The sequence below is a fragment of the Ciconia boyciana genome, chromosome 10 (assembly GCF_034638445.1).
Source record: "Ciconia boyciana chromosome 10, ASM3463844v1, whole genome shotgun sequence".
In the NCBI taxonomy this organism is placed as follows: domain Eukaryota; kingdom Metazoa; phylum Chordata; class Aves; order Ciconiiformes; family Ciconiidae; genus Ciconia; species Ciconia boyciana.
In genome coordinates, this window is record NC_132943.1 from 1,625,211 (window position 1) to 1,644,083 (window position 18,873).

The window sequence follows — 18,873 nt, forward strand, 5'->3', positions numbered from 1 at the left end:
TGGGCACCTGCTCACGTTTGGGGAGCTCACCACCGAACCCGAGAAGCCTGTGAAATCACTTGCTCTTCTGCTGCGATTCCCGTGCTGGACTCCAGCTCCTTTGACGTGGTTGTGCTAAATTGTCAGAAGAAATTACAGCAGAATTTGGAGGTAAAAAGAAAAATAGGTAGTGTCGGGTCTCGGTTGTTTTCCCCGTGGGGAACTGTGCCATCGCACAGAGGGTGCAGGGGCAGTGCCAGCGCCGGGGTCCCGCTGTCCCCGCTCCCCAGGGACCCCGCAGACACACCACCCACCCTCTTCGTCCAAACCCGCCCGTGCCCCCGGGCACAAGGCTGTGCTGGGGAAAGGCTTGTTTAACGGATGAACAAAACCGTGTGCTTGAAGCCAGGTGAATGAAAAAAGGACGTTTGTGGACGACTAGTCTCGAACATCCGATAATTCATTTACTTTCTCACTTGGGAGGCTTTCACGCTCGCTGGTCCAGGTTTTTGTGCTTCTTTCCCCGAGAGCTGGCTCTAATGCGGCTGAGGACGTACTGCTGATGTTAAAGGCACTTTATTATGCAGCCGCATGCTCTAACCGCTGATGTTCTGGGAACACCACTGATGTTCTGGGAACACCACTGAGCTGTTGCGAAACAACTGGCATCATCATAAAAGCTGACAAAAATATATTGCTTTACCAATATATAAACTTACCTATGCAGGGCAAGCTGCGCTTGATGTGTTAGAGAGAGATGTTTCATATTCGTATGGATTTCTTGTCCTGTGAGATTTCTTTTCAATACAGAAAAGCTCCTTCAGTGGGGAGGAGCTCCATCCAGCCCTGAGGGGTGAGGTTACACCCCACACGCTGCTTTGCAAGACCACTATTTTGCAGCCAAATCCTGCCAGCGTCCCGCTTCGTACATCAAAGTCCTGCATCCGTTCTTGCATGGGGAGATGGAGAGTTAGAGCAGCAAAGCATCTCACGAAGCACGACGTGCGTTTACTCGCAGGAGACTGGCAAGGGTTCAGCAGGAGGTACCTGCCTCCCGCATCCCAGCCCTGAGCAGACGGGTTGGAAATATGCTTAGGACAAACACTGCTGTTTGCATGTCTGAATTCTGCCTCCTCTTAGTGGTGAAGAAATGCCAGGGTATTGCAAAAAAAACCCCAGATTTTGTAAGATTAAGTATACGATCCCTCTGAGAACAGGACTTCCCATTGAATATTACTTTCCAATACATTTCACATCCTAAGGAACTGCAATTCACTGGGATATAAATCTGATAATAGTCTTCATTAAGCAATATTGTAAGGATTAAAAGAGGCTAATGAATACGTTACTAATCCTTCTAAGTAGCTAGCCATCATAATCTCTTCTTTATACCTGACAGGTATAAAGAAAAGAGATTGCAAAAATCTCAAAACAAACTCGCTAATTTAACCTCGTGGCGATACCTCGCGCTTTCTCCCTTTTGCTAACAAAAATACAAAACTTTACTAGTTGTAACTCTGGTCTGGTCTTTCCTCGTCTGAAAATATCTCAAGTCAAGCTTTAGCCTGGAGCGACCTGCAACAGGTCCATTAGAATCTGCTCAAAAATAGCATCATTTAAATATACAGACATATATCTACGTATACACATATATATGCACATACATGCATTATATATATACACACATTCATTAGAGACAGAGAGCTCTATGAGGTTATTCAGTTAATCTACTTTACGAATTTAAAAGCTCCCGACAGGATATTTCCAACCCAGTTTTCAAAGCCTTTCCATATTTTTTGCCAGAAGATGATGCCATTCTACAAAACTCACCAGGCATTTTCCAACCTTCGCATCTCCTTAGTGGTTTTTTTTTCCTCTTCTCTCAACATTTTCTATATTTCTGTCTTTTTACATATGCCCAGCAGGTGCAAAGAACTGAGTGAAGCACTTATCTAGCCAAATGGACTTAGTAAATGTCCGTTTTTCTAGATAACTAAGTAAAAGTACTTATCACTTAGTAAGGAAAGTGAAGCTACTTACTTTGTCTTCAGTTTCCCCGGGGGCTTTCTCACCCCCTTGCTGCAGCCCATGGTGCGGTGGGACACTTTCACGTACCCAAATTAACACACGTCCCCTCAAGATCCAGGCCAGCAGCACTGGTTTAGGTTCTGAGGTTTTTTCTGTGTTGTAGAAAGATATTTCAGAATGAGAGAAGTGGTAAATAAAACAAAGCATGCTCTTATTCATAGACTACACAAGAAGTTACCTTCGCAGTTTTGGCTAGAAATCATTTAAGTAGAGATAAAATACGCGCATGTAACTAGCTTATTTTTAGACATCCTGCTTTGACATGTGAAGACTGGTACTCAGTTACAGTGTAATGGGGAGAGGCAGATACTGAATTTTTCCTGGAAAAACACGTAACGTGCGTGGGAGTGGAGGCAGGACTTACAGACGTAGTGGAATGCGGTTGTGCGACGTCAGTTTTATACATTTCTGATTCCTGCAGCTTCAGTTGTTTGACAGCAGGAATATCCCGTGCAGGCACGCGGCTGCCTCTTACCAGCTGCAGGTTTGCGAGGCACAAGAAAGGCAAAGAGCGAAATGATCTTCATTTCCGAAAGAAATAAATTATAACGACAGCTCCTTGGGGAAGAGCAACAATTTGGTACTAATAAGCCATGCCCCTCTTCCACAGAGAAGCATCTTACCCAGGTCCTCTGTTTATAGATTTTGGCTTACGCAGGATGAAGAGCGATGCTCTGGCATCTCCCCCGGCTGCGGGCTGGGTCTCATCACGAGGCACCACTAGAGATTAAAGATAATGCAAATACGTGGGTTGATCTCGTAAGAGAACTTCATATTACCTTTAGTGATGTGCCGGTTTAACGTTCACTGTGTGTCGTGGTTTAGCCCCAGCCGGCAGCTAAGCACCAGGCAGCCCCCCGGTGGGACGGGGGAGAGAATCGGAAGAGCAAAAGTAAGGAAACTCGTGGGTTGAGATGAGAACAGGTTAATAATTGGAACAAGAGAATAGTAATAATAATAATGAATTGTAATGAGAAGGGAAACGAGAGAGAGAGAGGAACAAAACCCAAGGGAGGGAAAAAGGAAAATAATAATAATTTTTAAAAAATGACACAACCGCTCACCACCCACCGACCGATGCCCAGCCCGTCCCCGAGCAGCGATCGCTGCCCCCGGCCAGCTCCCCCAGTTTCTATACTGAGCGTGACGCCGTATGGTATGGAATAGCCCTTTGGGCAGTGGGGGGCAGCTGTCCTGGCTGTGCCCCCTCCCAGCTCCTTGTGCGCCCAGCAGAGCATGGGAAGCTGAAAAGTCCTTGACCAGTGTCAGCACGGCTCAGCAACAGCTAAACATCAGTGTGTTACCACATTACTCTCATACTAAATCCAAAGCACAGCACTATACCAGCTACCAGGAAGAAAATTAACTCTCTCCCAGCCGAACCCAGGACGCTGTGGAGCACGTTGGGTCTGAAGGGACGGTGCTGTAAGATCTTTCTGTTAGAAGTGCAAAGCTCAGCAAACTTGGAAAGCAGAAGCCTCCGTAACCGCTTCTCCCAGGCAGACCCGGCTACGGGCGGGTGAGGGCACGCGGGCCTGGGCCGCTCCGGCTGCCGGCCGCCCTCAGACACGCTGCGGCACCCAAACGCGGCGGCAGCGGCCTGCGCCGGGCGGCGAGGGAAACTGGCTGGCACTCCCGCTCCTGCTCGAGGTCCGCTCACCCTCGCAGCCCTAAAAATATCCCCGCAGTGTGGGGAATTGCATCTATACTGCCAGATTTTAGGAAAAGAAACTCCGAATACTGGGATTTTGAAAAGTCAGCGCTCAGGGTTAAGACCGAAGGCCGTTGCAAAAGACCTTGGTTCCCATTTAGTGTCTGAAATCTGGATATCGGACCTTCGGCACTGCCCAGAAACTCGGGACAAGGGAGATGCGAAACAGTTCTCAGGAGATGCTTAACACATTTATCCTTTGCCCCACGGACAAAAATACTTCGTCTTCTCTTTGAAGAGCAACAAAGCAAGCCACTGCGTGAGCGAACGGTGAGAAGCGCTCCTCCGCTGCCCATCAGCACACGGGGACAGCCAAAAAATTGCTCCAAATGTAATTTTAGGAGAACTCCGTGTTGCCCCAACGCTGCCTCTGCCCCTGCTACGGAGGAGACCACAGCAAGGACGAGGAATTGCAATAAGGCTGGAAAACACCTCATTTTCTCGTTGGTGCCGGGAACGGGGCATCGCAGCACTGGCAAGCCCGGGCGCCGGCGGTTGCCCGCTGACGTGCAGCGCAGGGGTGGCTGATCTGTGCCCGGCCCCTCCAAATTCAGCTCTTTCCCTGCAGAAATGAGCGTGCAGCCGCTCTGTTTTGGAGCATAAACTGTCGCTACTCAACACCGTGTATTTCTGAACGCGACAGAGCTCTCACGCGCTGCCGCGTGTTCGACGGCCGATCGCTCCTCTCCGCTGTTTCACCTTGAGCCTCCCGCGCAGATAAAAGGGAGGAAAAGGCAGAAAACGAGCGCAGGCGGGAGCTCTCCCCACGGACGTCCTGCGTGTCTTGCACCTACGCGGCTCCCCGCTAACAACGTTAAAACCTGGTTTTCTGTACCAAAAAAACCCCAACCCCACACCCAAAGCAACAACACAAGCACCCAACAGAAAAAGCACTTTCGTTGGGATGCGTACGTGAAGCCTGCGTTACGTCCAAGTGATAGGTGCCTTCGTGTGTTTGTACAAAAGCCCTTGTACCTGAAGCCGAAGAAAAGTCCCTGGAAGCTACCCTGCCTTCTATCATTGCCAAAAAATACCAGATACCCACCGGGAATTTCGGGGAATCCTCGGGGAATTCTCCGAGGAGTTTCGAGCAGCTGCTGGGGCGGGTGGAGGGTGCCAGCTTGCAGCCGTCCCCGTGGGGAGCAGGAAGGAGACCGACCCGCACGCCCGGAGACGTCCGCTCCCTGCCGGGAGGGGTGCGGGCCCCAGCCCCCCGACGGGCTCTATGGGGCACAGGGGCCGGGCAGCTCTGCCCCTCTCCTGCAGCCCTCGGCGATGGGATCACGGTTTCCGTCGCTGATGGAAAACACACGATGCTGAACGCCTTTTCTCAGTGGTGGTTCTGCAACAGGAACGGGGTAAAGCAGTGCGTTCAACAAGTAGGATGAAATATTAATATAGAATAGGGAAAACCTGCCAGCAAATCAACCTGCTCGTGCTTGTTGGAGAATGAACCCCCCCAGACTCCCCAAAACAGCCTCTCGCTTGGGAAATGGGGTGCGTGGATTTGAATGAGGTCCCTTGGGGTGCCCCCTCCATCCAGCTGCTGGGGACAGGGGGACATACCCACGACACGCCGGGGCGGGGGGGTCCCCGCACGGCTCCGGGCGCGGGGGCAGGCGCCTCGCCGGGATTGGAAAAGCTGCGGGATTTGGTAAAGGCGCTTATTTACAGACACAGACAGAAAAAAACGCCTGGGGGCTGTAATGCTCTGCTAGCTCCCACCCAGCCTCTCCGGGCTCACGTCATTATTTTAAGTCGATCATTTAAAGAAACGATGCTGACAGCGTTGAGCAGTTGCAGTACGTTGCTAGCAAGAACAGCTTTTTGTAAAGCAAGCTCCTCATGTGACAGGAGAATGCCCTTGTCCAGGGCATGGACAGTCGTCGTCAAATAAAATTAGCCCTCCTTGACACCACTTTTTGTAGCTTTTCTTGCAGGCTCGTACAACAATGCATTGGACGGGACCTCGGGAGGTCGCCGAGTCCAACCTCCTGCTCAGCCTGCATTTATTTCCCTCTAAATTGTTATACGCTAGGTGAGAAGGTTTGTGTCTTTAATAATACAAACTTTGGTATAATCCTTGCCAAATAGGGAAATTAAAACACTTTTCAGTAACACCATCCTATCAAAGAGACTTGACCTGATTTCTAGCTATCCCGACCGCAGGTAAGCTTGAGCTCTGCCTGAAGCCCGCGGGGCTGGCAGGGTGCGTGCGGGGGTAAGCAATGGGATTTTGAACAAATCCGGCTAAATATCAGTACAAGACAGAAGAAACTTGCTAGCAAACCTAGATGCACGTGCTTGTCAGAAACTAACTGATGTTATCGCTGGGCTGTTAAGTCCTCTCTTGCTTGCATCTTGGGGCGACTGGATGGAGCCAGGGGTCTGCCAGGAGCAGGAGAGCACAGACGTGGGCATGGGGAGCAGGAAGGGCCTGCGAGGGGGCACGTGGGTTCGGATGAGCTGAAATCCCCACCCAGGGCCACAGAGCCCCTGCCTGTCCCCCGAGACATCTCCTAAAGGCACTGTGGATTCTTCTCTCATCTCCAAATCATCGGCAGAAGGAGGTGAAACGGAGGGTGCCGCTGTGCCATGAACGCTTTTGCAGCTCCTCACACGTGCCAGCCCCAAATCGCTACAAAGATCATACAGGCAGTATCTGTCCCTTAAACGTGAGGGCTCTCACCAAAATTAAGACCTTAATATGCACAGGGCAGAACAAATTACTCCAGTTTGGTTTATAACCGAAGCTGACAAATAGCAATCTTATTTGCAATGCAACGTTTCCTGGGCTGGATGCTAAATTCCACCTTTTTTTTTTTTTTCTTTTCCGCCCAGGACTTCCTGGGGCTTAAACACATAAAACAAAAGTAATTGTTGTGGCAAGAGAGAAAGGGCTTAGACACGATAAGAAATCTCAGTTCACCCAGGAGTGACTCTCTTGGCACTTGTCACTGCCCCGCCGCAGAGTTGTCACCCGTGATGACCCACGTACAGGAGTTTGCAGCGAGCGCTGCCGTGGATAAAAGCACCTCGTACCAGCAGGAAAACCCCACGCAGGGCAGAGACCACGGGAAGCACGCTGGAAAGAGCGGCAGAACCAGCGGTTTGCTGCCCGTCCGGCTGCTCCGTCACCGTGGCTCGGCTTCCCACGCCATTGTAACTCCCCGTTGGAAGCACGACATTGAAACACCCACGCTTACTCTGCAGCAGGAAGAACACAATATATTATCCAGATCTATTTATACAATGAAAGGATAATGGTTAAAGGAAAAAACTTCTCTGCATTAATGAAAGTTGAATTATAGAGCACCAGTTTAATCGCTTCCAAGTATGACTCAAGCCTTGTGGCAGATACAACCCTGCAGACTACGAGGGCCTGAATCACAGAATCACAGAATCGTATAGGTTGGAAAAGACCTTTAAGATCATCGAGTCCAACCGTAGTCCAACAGCAGAAGTGAACTGAATTGTTCCTGTTCAATGCCTAGGATGGATCAAGCAGGTGAATATGTTAGCTGCGCAGGACCAAACCTGTTACTCGTGCATTCCTAGGCAATGAAACGCCCAACATCACCAGCACTGGTGGGCAAAAGGGGCATACCCACACGGGACAGCTTCCTCCGCAGACCCTGAGCTCCCTTCCCCTGCTCTGTCCACACGTGCCCTTTCTCAACAGGCTTCCGTCCTTGTGAGAGCCTTGGTCATCGCACGAGCATTCAACAGGAGTAAGTTCTGTACCAGCGTACTCTTGTCACACTGCACCTTTGTGCCATCGACTTAATGCCAACGAGCTGCGTAACTAAGCTTGGATCTAATGGACCCCTGCTAGCCGAGCTGACCGCAGGGAGCCCTCCGCATTCCCCGCCGCGGAACACCCTTGCTCTTCCTCGGCGGCTCGCCTCATTTCCCGGCAGAAGAAAGGTTGGTGCTTTTCGGCAGCAGAAGAAAGCCTGGCTGCCGACGAGCACCTTGCAGCGGTGGGGTGGTACGTCCAAGTGCCGTTTGTTCTTCAAGAAAAGGATCTCCTTTTCTCTGCTGGCTTCTTTGAAATTCAAAAAATGGTTAAAATTTACAGCGTTTTCTCACTTTTATATCAGCTCTGTTCCCGTTATCGGCAGTACCCTCCCAGACCTTGGGGAGATGTGAATAGACACGAAGGCATGCTCTCCTTCCCCGCCTCCCCGGCCCCGCTGCGGTCCAGCGTCGAGCCAGGGAATCTCACGAGTGGCCCCAACTCGACAAGCTGTCGCGCTGCCAATGCTTGTCAGTGCTCCTGCAGTTTATTAGCTGTCCTAAAAGGTCCCGGGTGCAAGGCAGATGTAAAGATGCAAGCGGCCAGGGAGAGGCGGGGGGATGAGGTGCGGCGGCGCAGGGTACGGAGACGGGCGTTGAGTAAATGCACCGTGGTGCAAGTCACGCGCAGAAGGACGTTAAGATGTGGTCCTTGAACGTTTCATTCACAGGTTAACATGAAAATAATGAACATTATTTTTCTGGATGCACTGCAAATGGAATGACCTGGAAACAAATAAGTGAAGAAAATAATCTTTTTGAAAAAATGAAATAAAACGCGTTCTTCAAATTGAATTTATATGGTTGAGATCTGAAGCGTTTGTATCAAAATAACAAAAACTGAAGCTTGGTAACTGTCAAGGTTAAACAGCCAACAGAAATGTAATTAACTCACAAATCTAAACTTCTTGCATCTGCTTGACTTCAGATTCCCCGCAAAGAAAACGTTACACGCGACATTTCCCTGCCTGCCCACCCGATGATCTAAGACATCGCCAGGAATAGCCCGGAAAGAAGCTGATGGTGTGTCGGTGTGTGCATTCCAGGAACGGCTGGATGTGTTTCAGTCCCGCGGTTCCTGGAAGAGCGACCAGCCCCAGCTGCCACCGGCCGCTCTGCGGCTCAGGGGCTCCGGGGGCCGGTGGCGGGCACAGGTTCCTGTTCGGTTCGATCTAAACTCGCCCGGGCAATGCTTACCTCTGGAGCTATTTTGCCTATTTCCATTTATCATCTGCAGTTACCTAACTCCAGCGCATGGAAACATTTTGAAGGGTTAGCTGATGCAGGGCACAGCCCGTGGCTTGTGTCCTGCGGGTGCAGAGGGGAACCGTGCGCTTGAGAAGCAGGGTGAGCCCATGACCGATAAAATGATCAAGCTCTTTATTTATGACCTGACTTTACAGAAAGAGCCCCCAAACTTGCGTCATCCAGTCCCGCTGGCTTGCAAGCTGCCTGAATAGGGATTTTAGGGCAGACGCTACCGTCTTTACTCTGCAAAAACACTTCCATTTTTTGGAAGCGTTCAGGTTGGGAATGCCCCGGCACCCGCGCTGTCCTGCCCCTCGGTGGCAACCTGCAGGGCTTCATCCCTGCGGGGCTGGCTCCATAAAACCCCTACACAGACCGCAAAAGAAGAGATAAAAACACGTACAGTTCTTAAGGAAAAGGAGATGTCGGTTGCTTCCCTCACTGTAATTTTAGCTCTATAATCCGTCATAATTATTAATGTTTCTGAGAAATGCAAAAAAAGAAAAATACCTCTATGTCTGCATCCATTACTCACAAATAGGTTATTTTATGATTCATTTAAACGATTCACATACTATAATTAACATGAGCTCTACAGTTAATTGCATCTTTGCAAAATAGTTTAATAACCAGAGTAGAAACTTGACAGTCATTTTTTTAATCGCACATATGCGAGGAATGTTTTATATAAACTGCAGCTCATCAGAAACAAATACACAAATACCTATTTCTCTGCAGACAACCTGAAGCAGGTAAACCTTGATCAAAAGGATTTAATTTTTGTTCTCTGTAGTTGCATGAGGAAGGGTGCTACTCTGGAAGGACGTAATCTTGTTAAATGAGCCATTAGCGGGTAGCACTTTTGTAAATTAGTTGATCAAAGGACACTGTAGAAGGATGAATTAGGAAACTAAAATTGCTATTATAAACTTTTTTTAAAAAAAAATCTTCAATGTTATTGTTTCTCTGTCAGTAACTCTAAAGTAATGCAGAGGAAGGCTACATAATCTCCTGTCATTTGTAACAGCCTTACCACTTCGTTTAACTTTTTGTAGGGCTAGTAACAGAAAGGCTTGATTTTGTCCAGCGATGGAAATTAACAGTAAAATCTGAAATAACTCAATATTGCCATACTATGACTTGTGCTAAAATTTCTCTGGAATGACTTCCACTACAGTGATGAGGTGAACTGATGTCTCCCTCTCAGCCTCCCGAGGATTAATTTTCATTTATGTTTACAAATCCTTTGGTTTTAAAATATTCGCCCTCCTCCCTTCCCACCAGAACTTACCCAGCTGCTTCCGGACTCAAGATGCGACTTAAAAAAAGAAAATCCTCCGACCGCCGAACTAAGACGAAAGCTCCGTTACTGCCATCATGCACAATCTCTAATATATAACCAGATGCTTTATTTTCCTTACAGCTCCACGATCAGGGAGTACCTGACACACGGCTGCCCAGCCCGCCCTCCTGTGCCCCGCGGCAGGGAGAACCGAAGCAGGATTGATAGGGAAACTACTTCTGTCCCAATTATTTGGGAAATATTTTATTTTCCAAATATTTACTTTTTTCCAAAATTATTGGGAATTTTTTTTTCCCCCCCAAGACTTTATTTTGGAATTTCTTTTAATTATTTTTTTCCAAAACACGGGCGGTTAATGCAGCATTTGGGCAGTATCTCGCATAGCAGGGCAAAAACCAGGGGTTCGAGCGTGAGCTGCGGACCCTGCCCTGCTTCCTCGGACTCTGCCGAGCTCGGTTTTCCTGCCTGACGACATTTTCCAGGGGATCTCTGGAAGACGGAGCCTCAAAGGGCAACCGAGGGCCAGCCGAGCACGCCCGCGTCGACTTGCCCAGCGGCACTCGCGCCCGGACGCTCTCGTCACCCACACCACAGCGCGACGAGCTCTTCTGCCTATTTCTGAAGTCGTCCGTGTAAATAAAGGATCTAAAAATACAGGGCTTGTAGTGGAAAGTCTGGGGTTTTTACCATACAAAAAAGAAGTACATACAGGAAAAGACAAACGCACCAGAAGAAAACTAAACCGGTATACTTTAATTCTACAAAAATGTATAAATATTTAAATGTACAGCGAAGAGTACCAGTATACCATTTAATAACTGTTACAACAGTTACAATGTGCAATTCTTTATCCACAATCTACTTTTATAAATTTAATTTAAATTTGTGTTCCCAGCACTTATTCAGGAGCCTTTGTAAGCCTGTCCTCCGAACCACCACACCTCAGTCTTTTTCTTCCTGCTTCGGAAAACACCGAGCGGAATTCCAACATTTTTCAAAGAGACTTTGTGTTATCTCAGAGAACCGTGGCCTTTTCGCAAGGCACCGCTTACCGAGCCGTCCTGAATACGTGCTCGCAGAGAAAAAAATACAATAAGATGGGGACGGCCGCATATCGGAGCACTGGTTCTGGCTGGACCTTGTTACACGTTGGCGAATGAGCACGGACACGGCAAGCCGCAGAAGCGTTAAAACACATTGCTGGTGTTCAGTCAACACCGTCAGCCATACAGCAGCTCGCAGCGGGTTACGTGTGGCGTGGCCTCACCAGCTGTGGCCTCACCAGCCGTGGTCTCACCAGCCGTGGTCTCACCAGCCGTGGTCTCACCAGCCATGGTCTCACGAGCCGTGGTCTCACCAGCTGTGGTCTCACCAGCCATGGTCTCACCAGCTGTGGTCTCACCAGCTGTGGCCTCACCAGCTGTGGTCTCACCAGCTGTGGTCTCACCAGCTGTGGCCTCACGAGCCGTGGTCTCACCAGCCATGGTCTCACGAGCCGTGGTCTCACCAGCCGTGGTCTCACCAGCCATGGTCTCACCAGCTGTGGCCTCACCAGCTGTGGTCTCACCAGCCATGGTCTCACCAGCCGTGGTCTCACCAGCCATGGCCTCACCAGCCATGGTCTCACCAGCCATGGTCTCACGAGCCGTGGTCTCACCAGCTGTGGTCTCACCAGCCATGGTCTCACCAGCCATGGTCTCACCAGCCGTGGTCTCACCAGCCATGGTCTCACCAGCCGTGGTCTCACCAGCTGTGGCCTCACCAGCCATGGTCTCACCAGCCGTGGTCTCACCAGCTGTGGCCTCACCAGCTGTGGTCTCACCAGCCATGGTCTCACCAGCCGTGGTCTCACCAGCCGTGGCCTCACCAGCCATGGTCTCACCAGCCGTGGTCTCACCAGCCGTGGTCTCACCAGCCATGGTCTCACCAGCCGGGGTCTCACCAGCCGTGGTCTCACCAGCCGTGGCCTCACCAGCCGTGGTCTCACCAGCCATGGTCTCACCAGCCATGGTCTCACGAGCCGTGGTCTCACCAGCTGTGGTCTCACCAGCCGTGGTCTCACCAGCCATGGTCTCACCAGCCGTGGTCTCACCAGCTGTGGCCTCACCAGCCATGGTCTCATGAGCCGTGGTCTCACCAGCTGTGGCCTCACCAGCCATGGTCTCACCAGCCGTGGTCTCACCAGCTGTGGTCTCACCAGCTGTGGTCTCACCAGCTGTGGCCTCACGAGCCATGGTCTCACCAGCCATGGTCTCACGAGCCGTGGTCTCACCAGCTGTGGTCTCACCAGCCATGGTCTCATGAGCCGTGGTCTCACCAGCTGTGGCCTCACCAGCCATGGTCTCACCAGCCGTGGTCTCACCAGCTGTGGTCTCACCAGCCGTGGTCTCACCAGCTGTGGCCTCACCAGCCATGGTCTCACCAGCCATGGTCTCATCAGCCGTGGTCTCACCAGCCATGATCTCACCAGCTGTGGCCTCACCAGCCATGGTCTCACCAGCTGTGGTCTCACCAGCTGTGGCCTCACCAGCCGTGGTCTCACCAGCCATGATCTCACCAGCTGTGGCCTCACCAGCCATGGTCTCACCAGCTGTGGCCTCACCAGCCATGGTCTCACCAGCCGTGGTCTCACCAGCCATGGTCTCACCAGCCATCGCAGCTGCGGGGATGCGGGCAGGCTTCCAGTTACCCAACAAAATGCAAACTGTCCCGGGCGGGCTGTGGCATCCACTGTCCCTGCCCAACTCCTTTTTATCTCCCCAAATTGTTCCCATCTGTTTAATAGCTCTGACCTTCTGAGAATCGCCTCGTGTCAGGCTCTGCCCAGCACCCACACGAGGTGCAGCCCAAGGGATCAGAGAAGATCTCTGCTTTCAAATAACAAAAATCACAACGTGGAGTTTTGCAGCTTTTCTTCAAAGCACTATTCATACGAGAGTGCAACACCACATAAATCCTCCTAGTGACTGGGAAATACGCATGGGTAGAGAAACCCGTCTAGGTCGATGGATCCAAGCGCCTGTTTCGGTTCTGGGGTTGTACCTGGCTTCCCCGTCCTCCATGGATGGCCAGAAGGCACTGGGAGATAAAAAGGCTTTTTACAGCATTTATGGTTCAACTTACTCTTCAAAATGTTGTCTTTGCTGATGCCACCCAGCGTTACAGCTCCCTCTCACCAAAGCAAGTCTTAAAAAATATCAGAACCAGCAATGCTCTTCCAGTGAAAACAATAAATATTCATCATTTGTAGAGTTCTTTATATTAAACGCATTGTGCAAACAGAAGTCAACCCTCCCGACACCTTTCTGAGGTACTTTATAAATGGGGAAACAAAGACCAACCCATGTTTATCGGCTGTGATCCCGTTGTGGGCACTGAACTTCAGACACTCGCCAACAGAGGCAACCAAATAAGCGATCTTAAGTGATTTTTAGCCCAAATGATGTGTCAAGGCGACACCCGAGTTCAGTGGCAGGAGGAAGGGCAGGGGTCCACGGGTGCAGTAGCTACATTCATTCACTAAACCCCGTCATTTACCACCCTGATGCCCTATCAGCATTTCAGGCACCCTCGCCATCACCGCCTCACTCTCCGTACATGAGGCTTTGTGGACATCCCTCTGCAATGAGACTCAGGGGGTTTCCGTACCCTCACCGAGGAGCTAAATCCAGGATCCGGCCCCTTGAAGCCCATGGAAATACTCACCGTGACTGAAGTCAAACAGGTATTTCAGTGCTTTTTTCTAGGTCTGAGCATAATTTCTAGCTGTCAGGCCATCCTGCTAGCGTGCAGAAGACCTACAGCAATACTTCTGCTCCGGCTGTGAGGGATGCACGTACTTGCTCCTAAAGAAGTTCAATCAATCAAACACGGAGGCATTGCCCTTGTTTCCCCCAAGCAGGGACACAGCAGTGCAGGCACTGACCACAGCCCAGCACTGCAAGCTCGCTAGCTTAGTCCAGGGCTTATAGACGTTACAAGAATATTAACCTTTATAGTAATTCTAAGGAGAAAAATAGTCCTTTCTTCATCTGTTTTTGAGGTTGCACCTCAAGCCTAGACAGCTGCACACCGATTGCGCCTCGTCATCACCCTCCAGCTACGACATCAAGAAAACCTCATGGTCTGAACAGGGCAGCGTAGGAGGCTTGGCAGCCTTCACCCTTCGCAGCCAGGGCTATTTCCTAAGGACGACCGGAGGCACCCAGAGGAGATGGCCTCACCAACTGCCCTCTCCCAATGCTCCCGGATGCTGTAGGACCTTCCCCAACATTTATTTCTGCAATGACGTGCAAAAGTAACTAGCGATAGGATGAGAGGAAACGGTTTCAAGTTGCGTCAGGAGAGGTTTAGACTGGACATCAGGAAAAATTTCTTTACTGAAAGGATGGTTAAGCATTGGAAGGGGCTGCCCAGAGAGGTGGTGGAGTCACCATCCCTGGAGGAGTTCAAAAAACGTGTAGACGTGGCACCTCGGGACATGGTTTAGTAGGCATGGAGGTGTTGGGTTGACGGTTGGACCAGATGATCTTAGAGGTCTTTTCCAACCTGAATGATTCTATGAAAAGCCAAGTGGCTGGATACATGACCGACCAGCATGAGTGGCTGTTCGTGTGGCAAAGGCCCGTGGAAAGGAGATGAAGAAACAATTTATTAATTTTTTTCTGCATGGAGATTGGTGTTTAAATTTGTTCATGATGTTTGCATGCTCTATGAAGAAGAATTACAGCCTTCTCCTGTTTTGCTAGCTTTTGAGCCATATTGTGTACTTTTGTGGCGATTTGAAGATGAGAACTGGAAGTGTTTGACCCTACTTTGAGCAGGGAGGCTGGACTAGATGAGCTTCCAGTCTGAGTTAATCCGTGATCCTCTAGCTCCCATGCATGCACAGCAATCACTTTTCCAATTTAATGTTCTTCTATTTTTCATTTAATGACGTGTATCAAGAAAATATGGATGATCTATGAATTCATAATACTTACATATATGACAATATTAATCCATAACAACCAGAGCATTATACAGAAAATACTGTAATTTTTAATGACCCAGTGCATAAACAGACCTTTTGAGGAATTGTGAGTGAAATAATGGGAAACCATCTCACCACTTACCCCCGCAGAAATTACACTGCGGCTGCTGCCCTGTGATTTAGGTCTCTTGAACCCCCCAGGCAATGGGACGTTACAGACCACTGCCAAAAACCCAGCCCAGCCCGGCCCGGCCGCAACAGATGCATTTTGGGGAGTGCGTGCTGCTGGGGTCACTGAAGGAAACGTCACCAGTACATATAGGAAATGTCACCTGTATGTATAGGAAATGTCACCTGTACGTATAGGATCCTTCCCCACACCCCACCGTGGGCCGGCACGGCATGTGTTCCTGCGACGCCTCCAACATGACTGCGTGCCGTCAGCCCGTTTTTAAGAACCACGCTAACAACATGATTAAGCCACAAAATTATTAAAAATATAAATAAGCATCTGTCATCACTATCGAAGCAAGAACATCTGGAGCCAGAACTCAGAGTCAATCCAGTGCTATCCTCTGTGCGTAGGGGATCCACGGATGAAGCTCTCTGCGGTTTATACAGGATGCAGGTATATACTAATGCTTACAGGTAGCAGCTAGGCATCGAGTTCGGACCAAGCCTCGGTCTCCGGCGGCCTCAGAGGGCCAGGTGTCGGCACCTCCAACCCCGTGCAGCTCCCCAGGTGTCAGCCCCAGCCGTGGCTCTTCCCGCTGCAGAGGACAGTTCAATCTGCACTGGTCTGACTTACCCACCGGTGTCACTCCTCCTTCTTTACGTTGTTCCCGTGTCTTTTGCTGTTGCCTCATTTGATTTAATTTCAATTTCTGAGTGCAGTCTTTGCTCAGTTTTTGCTGCTTTTCCAAACACCAGATCCCATTTTTTTCCCGGCACAAGCCACGAAGCTTTCACTCTGGCGACTTTGCTGCTCAGTGTGGTTCTTCACCGAGTCCCACTCGACACCAGAGAACAGCAAATATCCCCACCACATTGCCAAGAAAGACCAGCACCAACACATCCAGCTCAGGAGACGCCTGCCAGGATGGTTCCCAGTGCCAGTTAGTGCCATAAGGTGTTCTATATTGGGTCCTTCTCCGTCGTGCTGTGTGACAGACAGAAAACACCCTCCATCCCAACCTCTTTGATGTAGGGTTCACAGAGGTTTCTCTGGGACCATTTTTGAGCACATTTGTGTTGATAACAGCACGTGTTTTGACATTTATAGGATCAGATGAGCTTCTTTTGAACAGTCCCAGGTTTCGAAGGGGCACGTGGAGACCCGCCGCATCAAGGAAAACGCCCGTGACTTTGCTCTGACAGCTGGGATGTGGAGAGGGCTTCGGCCTCAGCAAGGAGGAAGGGAGGAGGAGGAGGACATCCCGGCCGAGGCAGCGGGTCTGCGCCGGCTTCAGGCACCCAGGGTCATGTTGCGCAGCAGCCACTGCTGGGAACGGCTGTCACCGCACTCCCTCATGGTGGGAACCATCTTGTCCTCCTCCGTTGGCTCATCCAGACACTGGTTGCTGTTGACGTGCCTCAGGGTGAGCTTCTGCAATAGAGGAGGGTAAGAGCTGCAGCAAGATAATTACTGCTGAAAACCAGTAATTGCATTTTCGCTCTTATTTCAGTATTATTCTAGTCACTACACAAGCCACGAGGCAGGTACTCCTTCCCGGCTGTCTCTCGTACGGCTCTACGAGACCTCTACCACGCTACTTGCTGCTCCACGGGGTGCCCAGCTCACCTTCCCACGCGTGGCCAGGCAACCCGGGGAGCGAGCAACTCTGCTGAGCCCAGCAACAAATAAATGCAACAGAAGTACAAAGTAAGTGCAAGGAAATATTATTTCAAAGCAACAGTATTTTGGATTCAGGAGCTTAGACTCCAGCAACCTGAACACGCGTGCATTTCAGAGCAGTGGAAATACATTTGCTACGTACTGTATGAACAACGGTAACATACAGATGAAAACTCTTCTGTTTCCAATACATTTTTTCTTCTTTGAGACACCCACCCCTTTCTATTCCTACCACATGACACTGTATTTCTGAGGAATGAGAGAGTCAGAAGGGAAATAGAACTTATTTTGAAGAAATAAATCATCTTCTGTTCAAAAGCACCGGGAGAACATGATCATAAAGAGATCCAGGGAAGTTAAATGTGAAGTCGTGTACTTAGATAAAGCAAGACAGGCGCATTCGCAGCTGAGCAGCAGATGTTCCCTCCGTCACTCCTCCGGGCTTGACCTGGGGGTTTTACACACAAAATCACAGCAATTAAGCACACACCTTAAGCGCCTTTGCTAGGAAGTGTTGCATTTACCAATTTACTATTTCCTAAAAGGTCTTTCAGTTCCTGAGAAAACAATTAAAACCGTATTATGAGCAAATCTGCACATGCACACGTTACGTCAGCAGCCGTACGTCTGCGTAACCCATACGGTGAAACACACGGGAGCAGGGGAGCGCGATGCTGCAGGACAGCGTGGTCTGCGTACGGCTGAGGGCGAAGCTGCATCTGGGCTGGCAGGGCTGGGGACCGCCTCGCCGGATCCCCGCGCGCCAGCCCAGCACCCCGTGCTCCCCTGGCCGCAGCTCAGAGCCCGGCTGGCAGCGGGTTTGCTCCCGACAAGCCCTGCACAACTCTGGCAGAGCGCGACGGCCATGCACCGTGCTGGCATCCATCGACGGCCGTGCACCGCGCCCATCGATGGCCTTGCAAGCTCGGTATCAGCTTAACACTTCTGAAGTGAACAGCTCTGTTTGCTACCGCACCCGATTCAGAAAATCAAGACTTTGGCCCTTGTTTAGTTTGTCCCCCAGTGTTTTAAAGATCGGTTCCTCTCCCTCCGCAGCCATAAGGCCATGCCACGGGTTTGGCAGAACAAAGCCAGCACGGGCGCCCATCTCTTGCCACGAGACCAAGAGCCGTGCTCACAGGCTTCAGCTCCCTGCACGGACCCGCTCCTCTTCTCTGCGCTCTTTACTAGGGCAGACGTAGCCCCGGGGCCGTCTGCTGCCCGCTGCGGGACAGGTCCTGCACTAGCTCCGCTGCCCCGCGGGATTATACGGACTCTGTCCTTCCATTGCTTCTAAAAATAGTCATGCAACCTACACAGGTAGGTTTAAAATGCTCCAGGTAAAGTGGTCAAACAAGGTCTGAGTTCTTGTATAGCAGCTCCACAGGGATTATAACCCTGCCCCAGCAAGAACAACCAAGGGAATAGGTGATTTGAGGACTGAAATCTTGTTTGCAGATCCTCCACTGGAGCAGAGACCAATTTTACGTCAGACACCATGCAAAGGAACAAACACGGGAACAAGGATGGGCGGCAAAATTCTGCAGCCTCGTGGAGGAGGGAGAAAGGATGAATCAACCCCACGACAGCAGAGCCCGGCCCGAAGCCTTGGAGCAGCAGCATTGCAGCGGTCTCCTTCGAGACGGTGGCTACCGGAGCGGTGGAGGCTGCTTGCTCCCTCGCACTTACGAGCATGCATACTGCTGTAATAAAATATAAACGATACTACCGTAACTGAAGTTATGCAAATAAGGAGTCATTTTAGCAACTAGTGTCTCTGATGTCACTGCTAATAAACACCATTTGTGTATCTTCGTATTAAAAAAAAAAAAAAAAGACTATTGTCTGGTGCTTCAGTTAAACTGCTGGGGAACGCTAACATTGCCGACAAGCGATGCAGTTTCGTTATCCAAACCTAT

At 50.3% G+C, this 18,873-nt stretch overlaps 1 protein-coding gene across 4 annotated transcripts in view; it reads right to left on the minus strand.

The window, feature by feature from the left end:
- Positions 1 to 15,088: 15,088 nt before the first annotated feature.
- The window catches only part of GALNT13 (polypeptide N-acetylgalactosaminyltransferase 13), a 159,224-nt gene continuing 155,439 nt past the window's right edge, over positions 15,089 to 18,873 (minus strand). For 3 of the 4 annotated variants that reach the window (XM_072874868.1, XM_072874872.1, XM_072874873.1), the window contains one exon: positions 16,632 to 16,705. Coding sequence is in view for 1 of the 4 variants with exons in the window: in XM_072874869.1 (XP_072730970.1) it covers positions 16,565 to 16,705 (141 nt within the window). In the remaining 3 variants the exon portion in view is untranslated. Of the gene's footprint in view, positions 16,706 to 18,873 lie in introns of all 4 variants that reach the window. The other variant, XM_072874869.1, reaches the window with a different exon arrangement.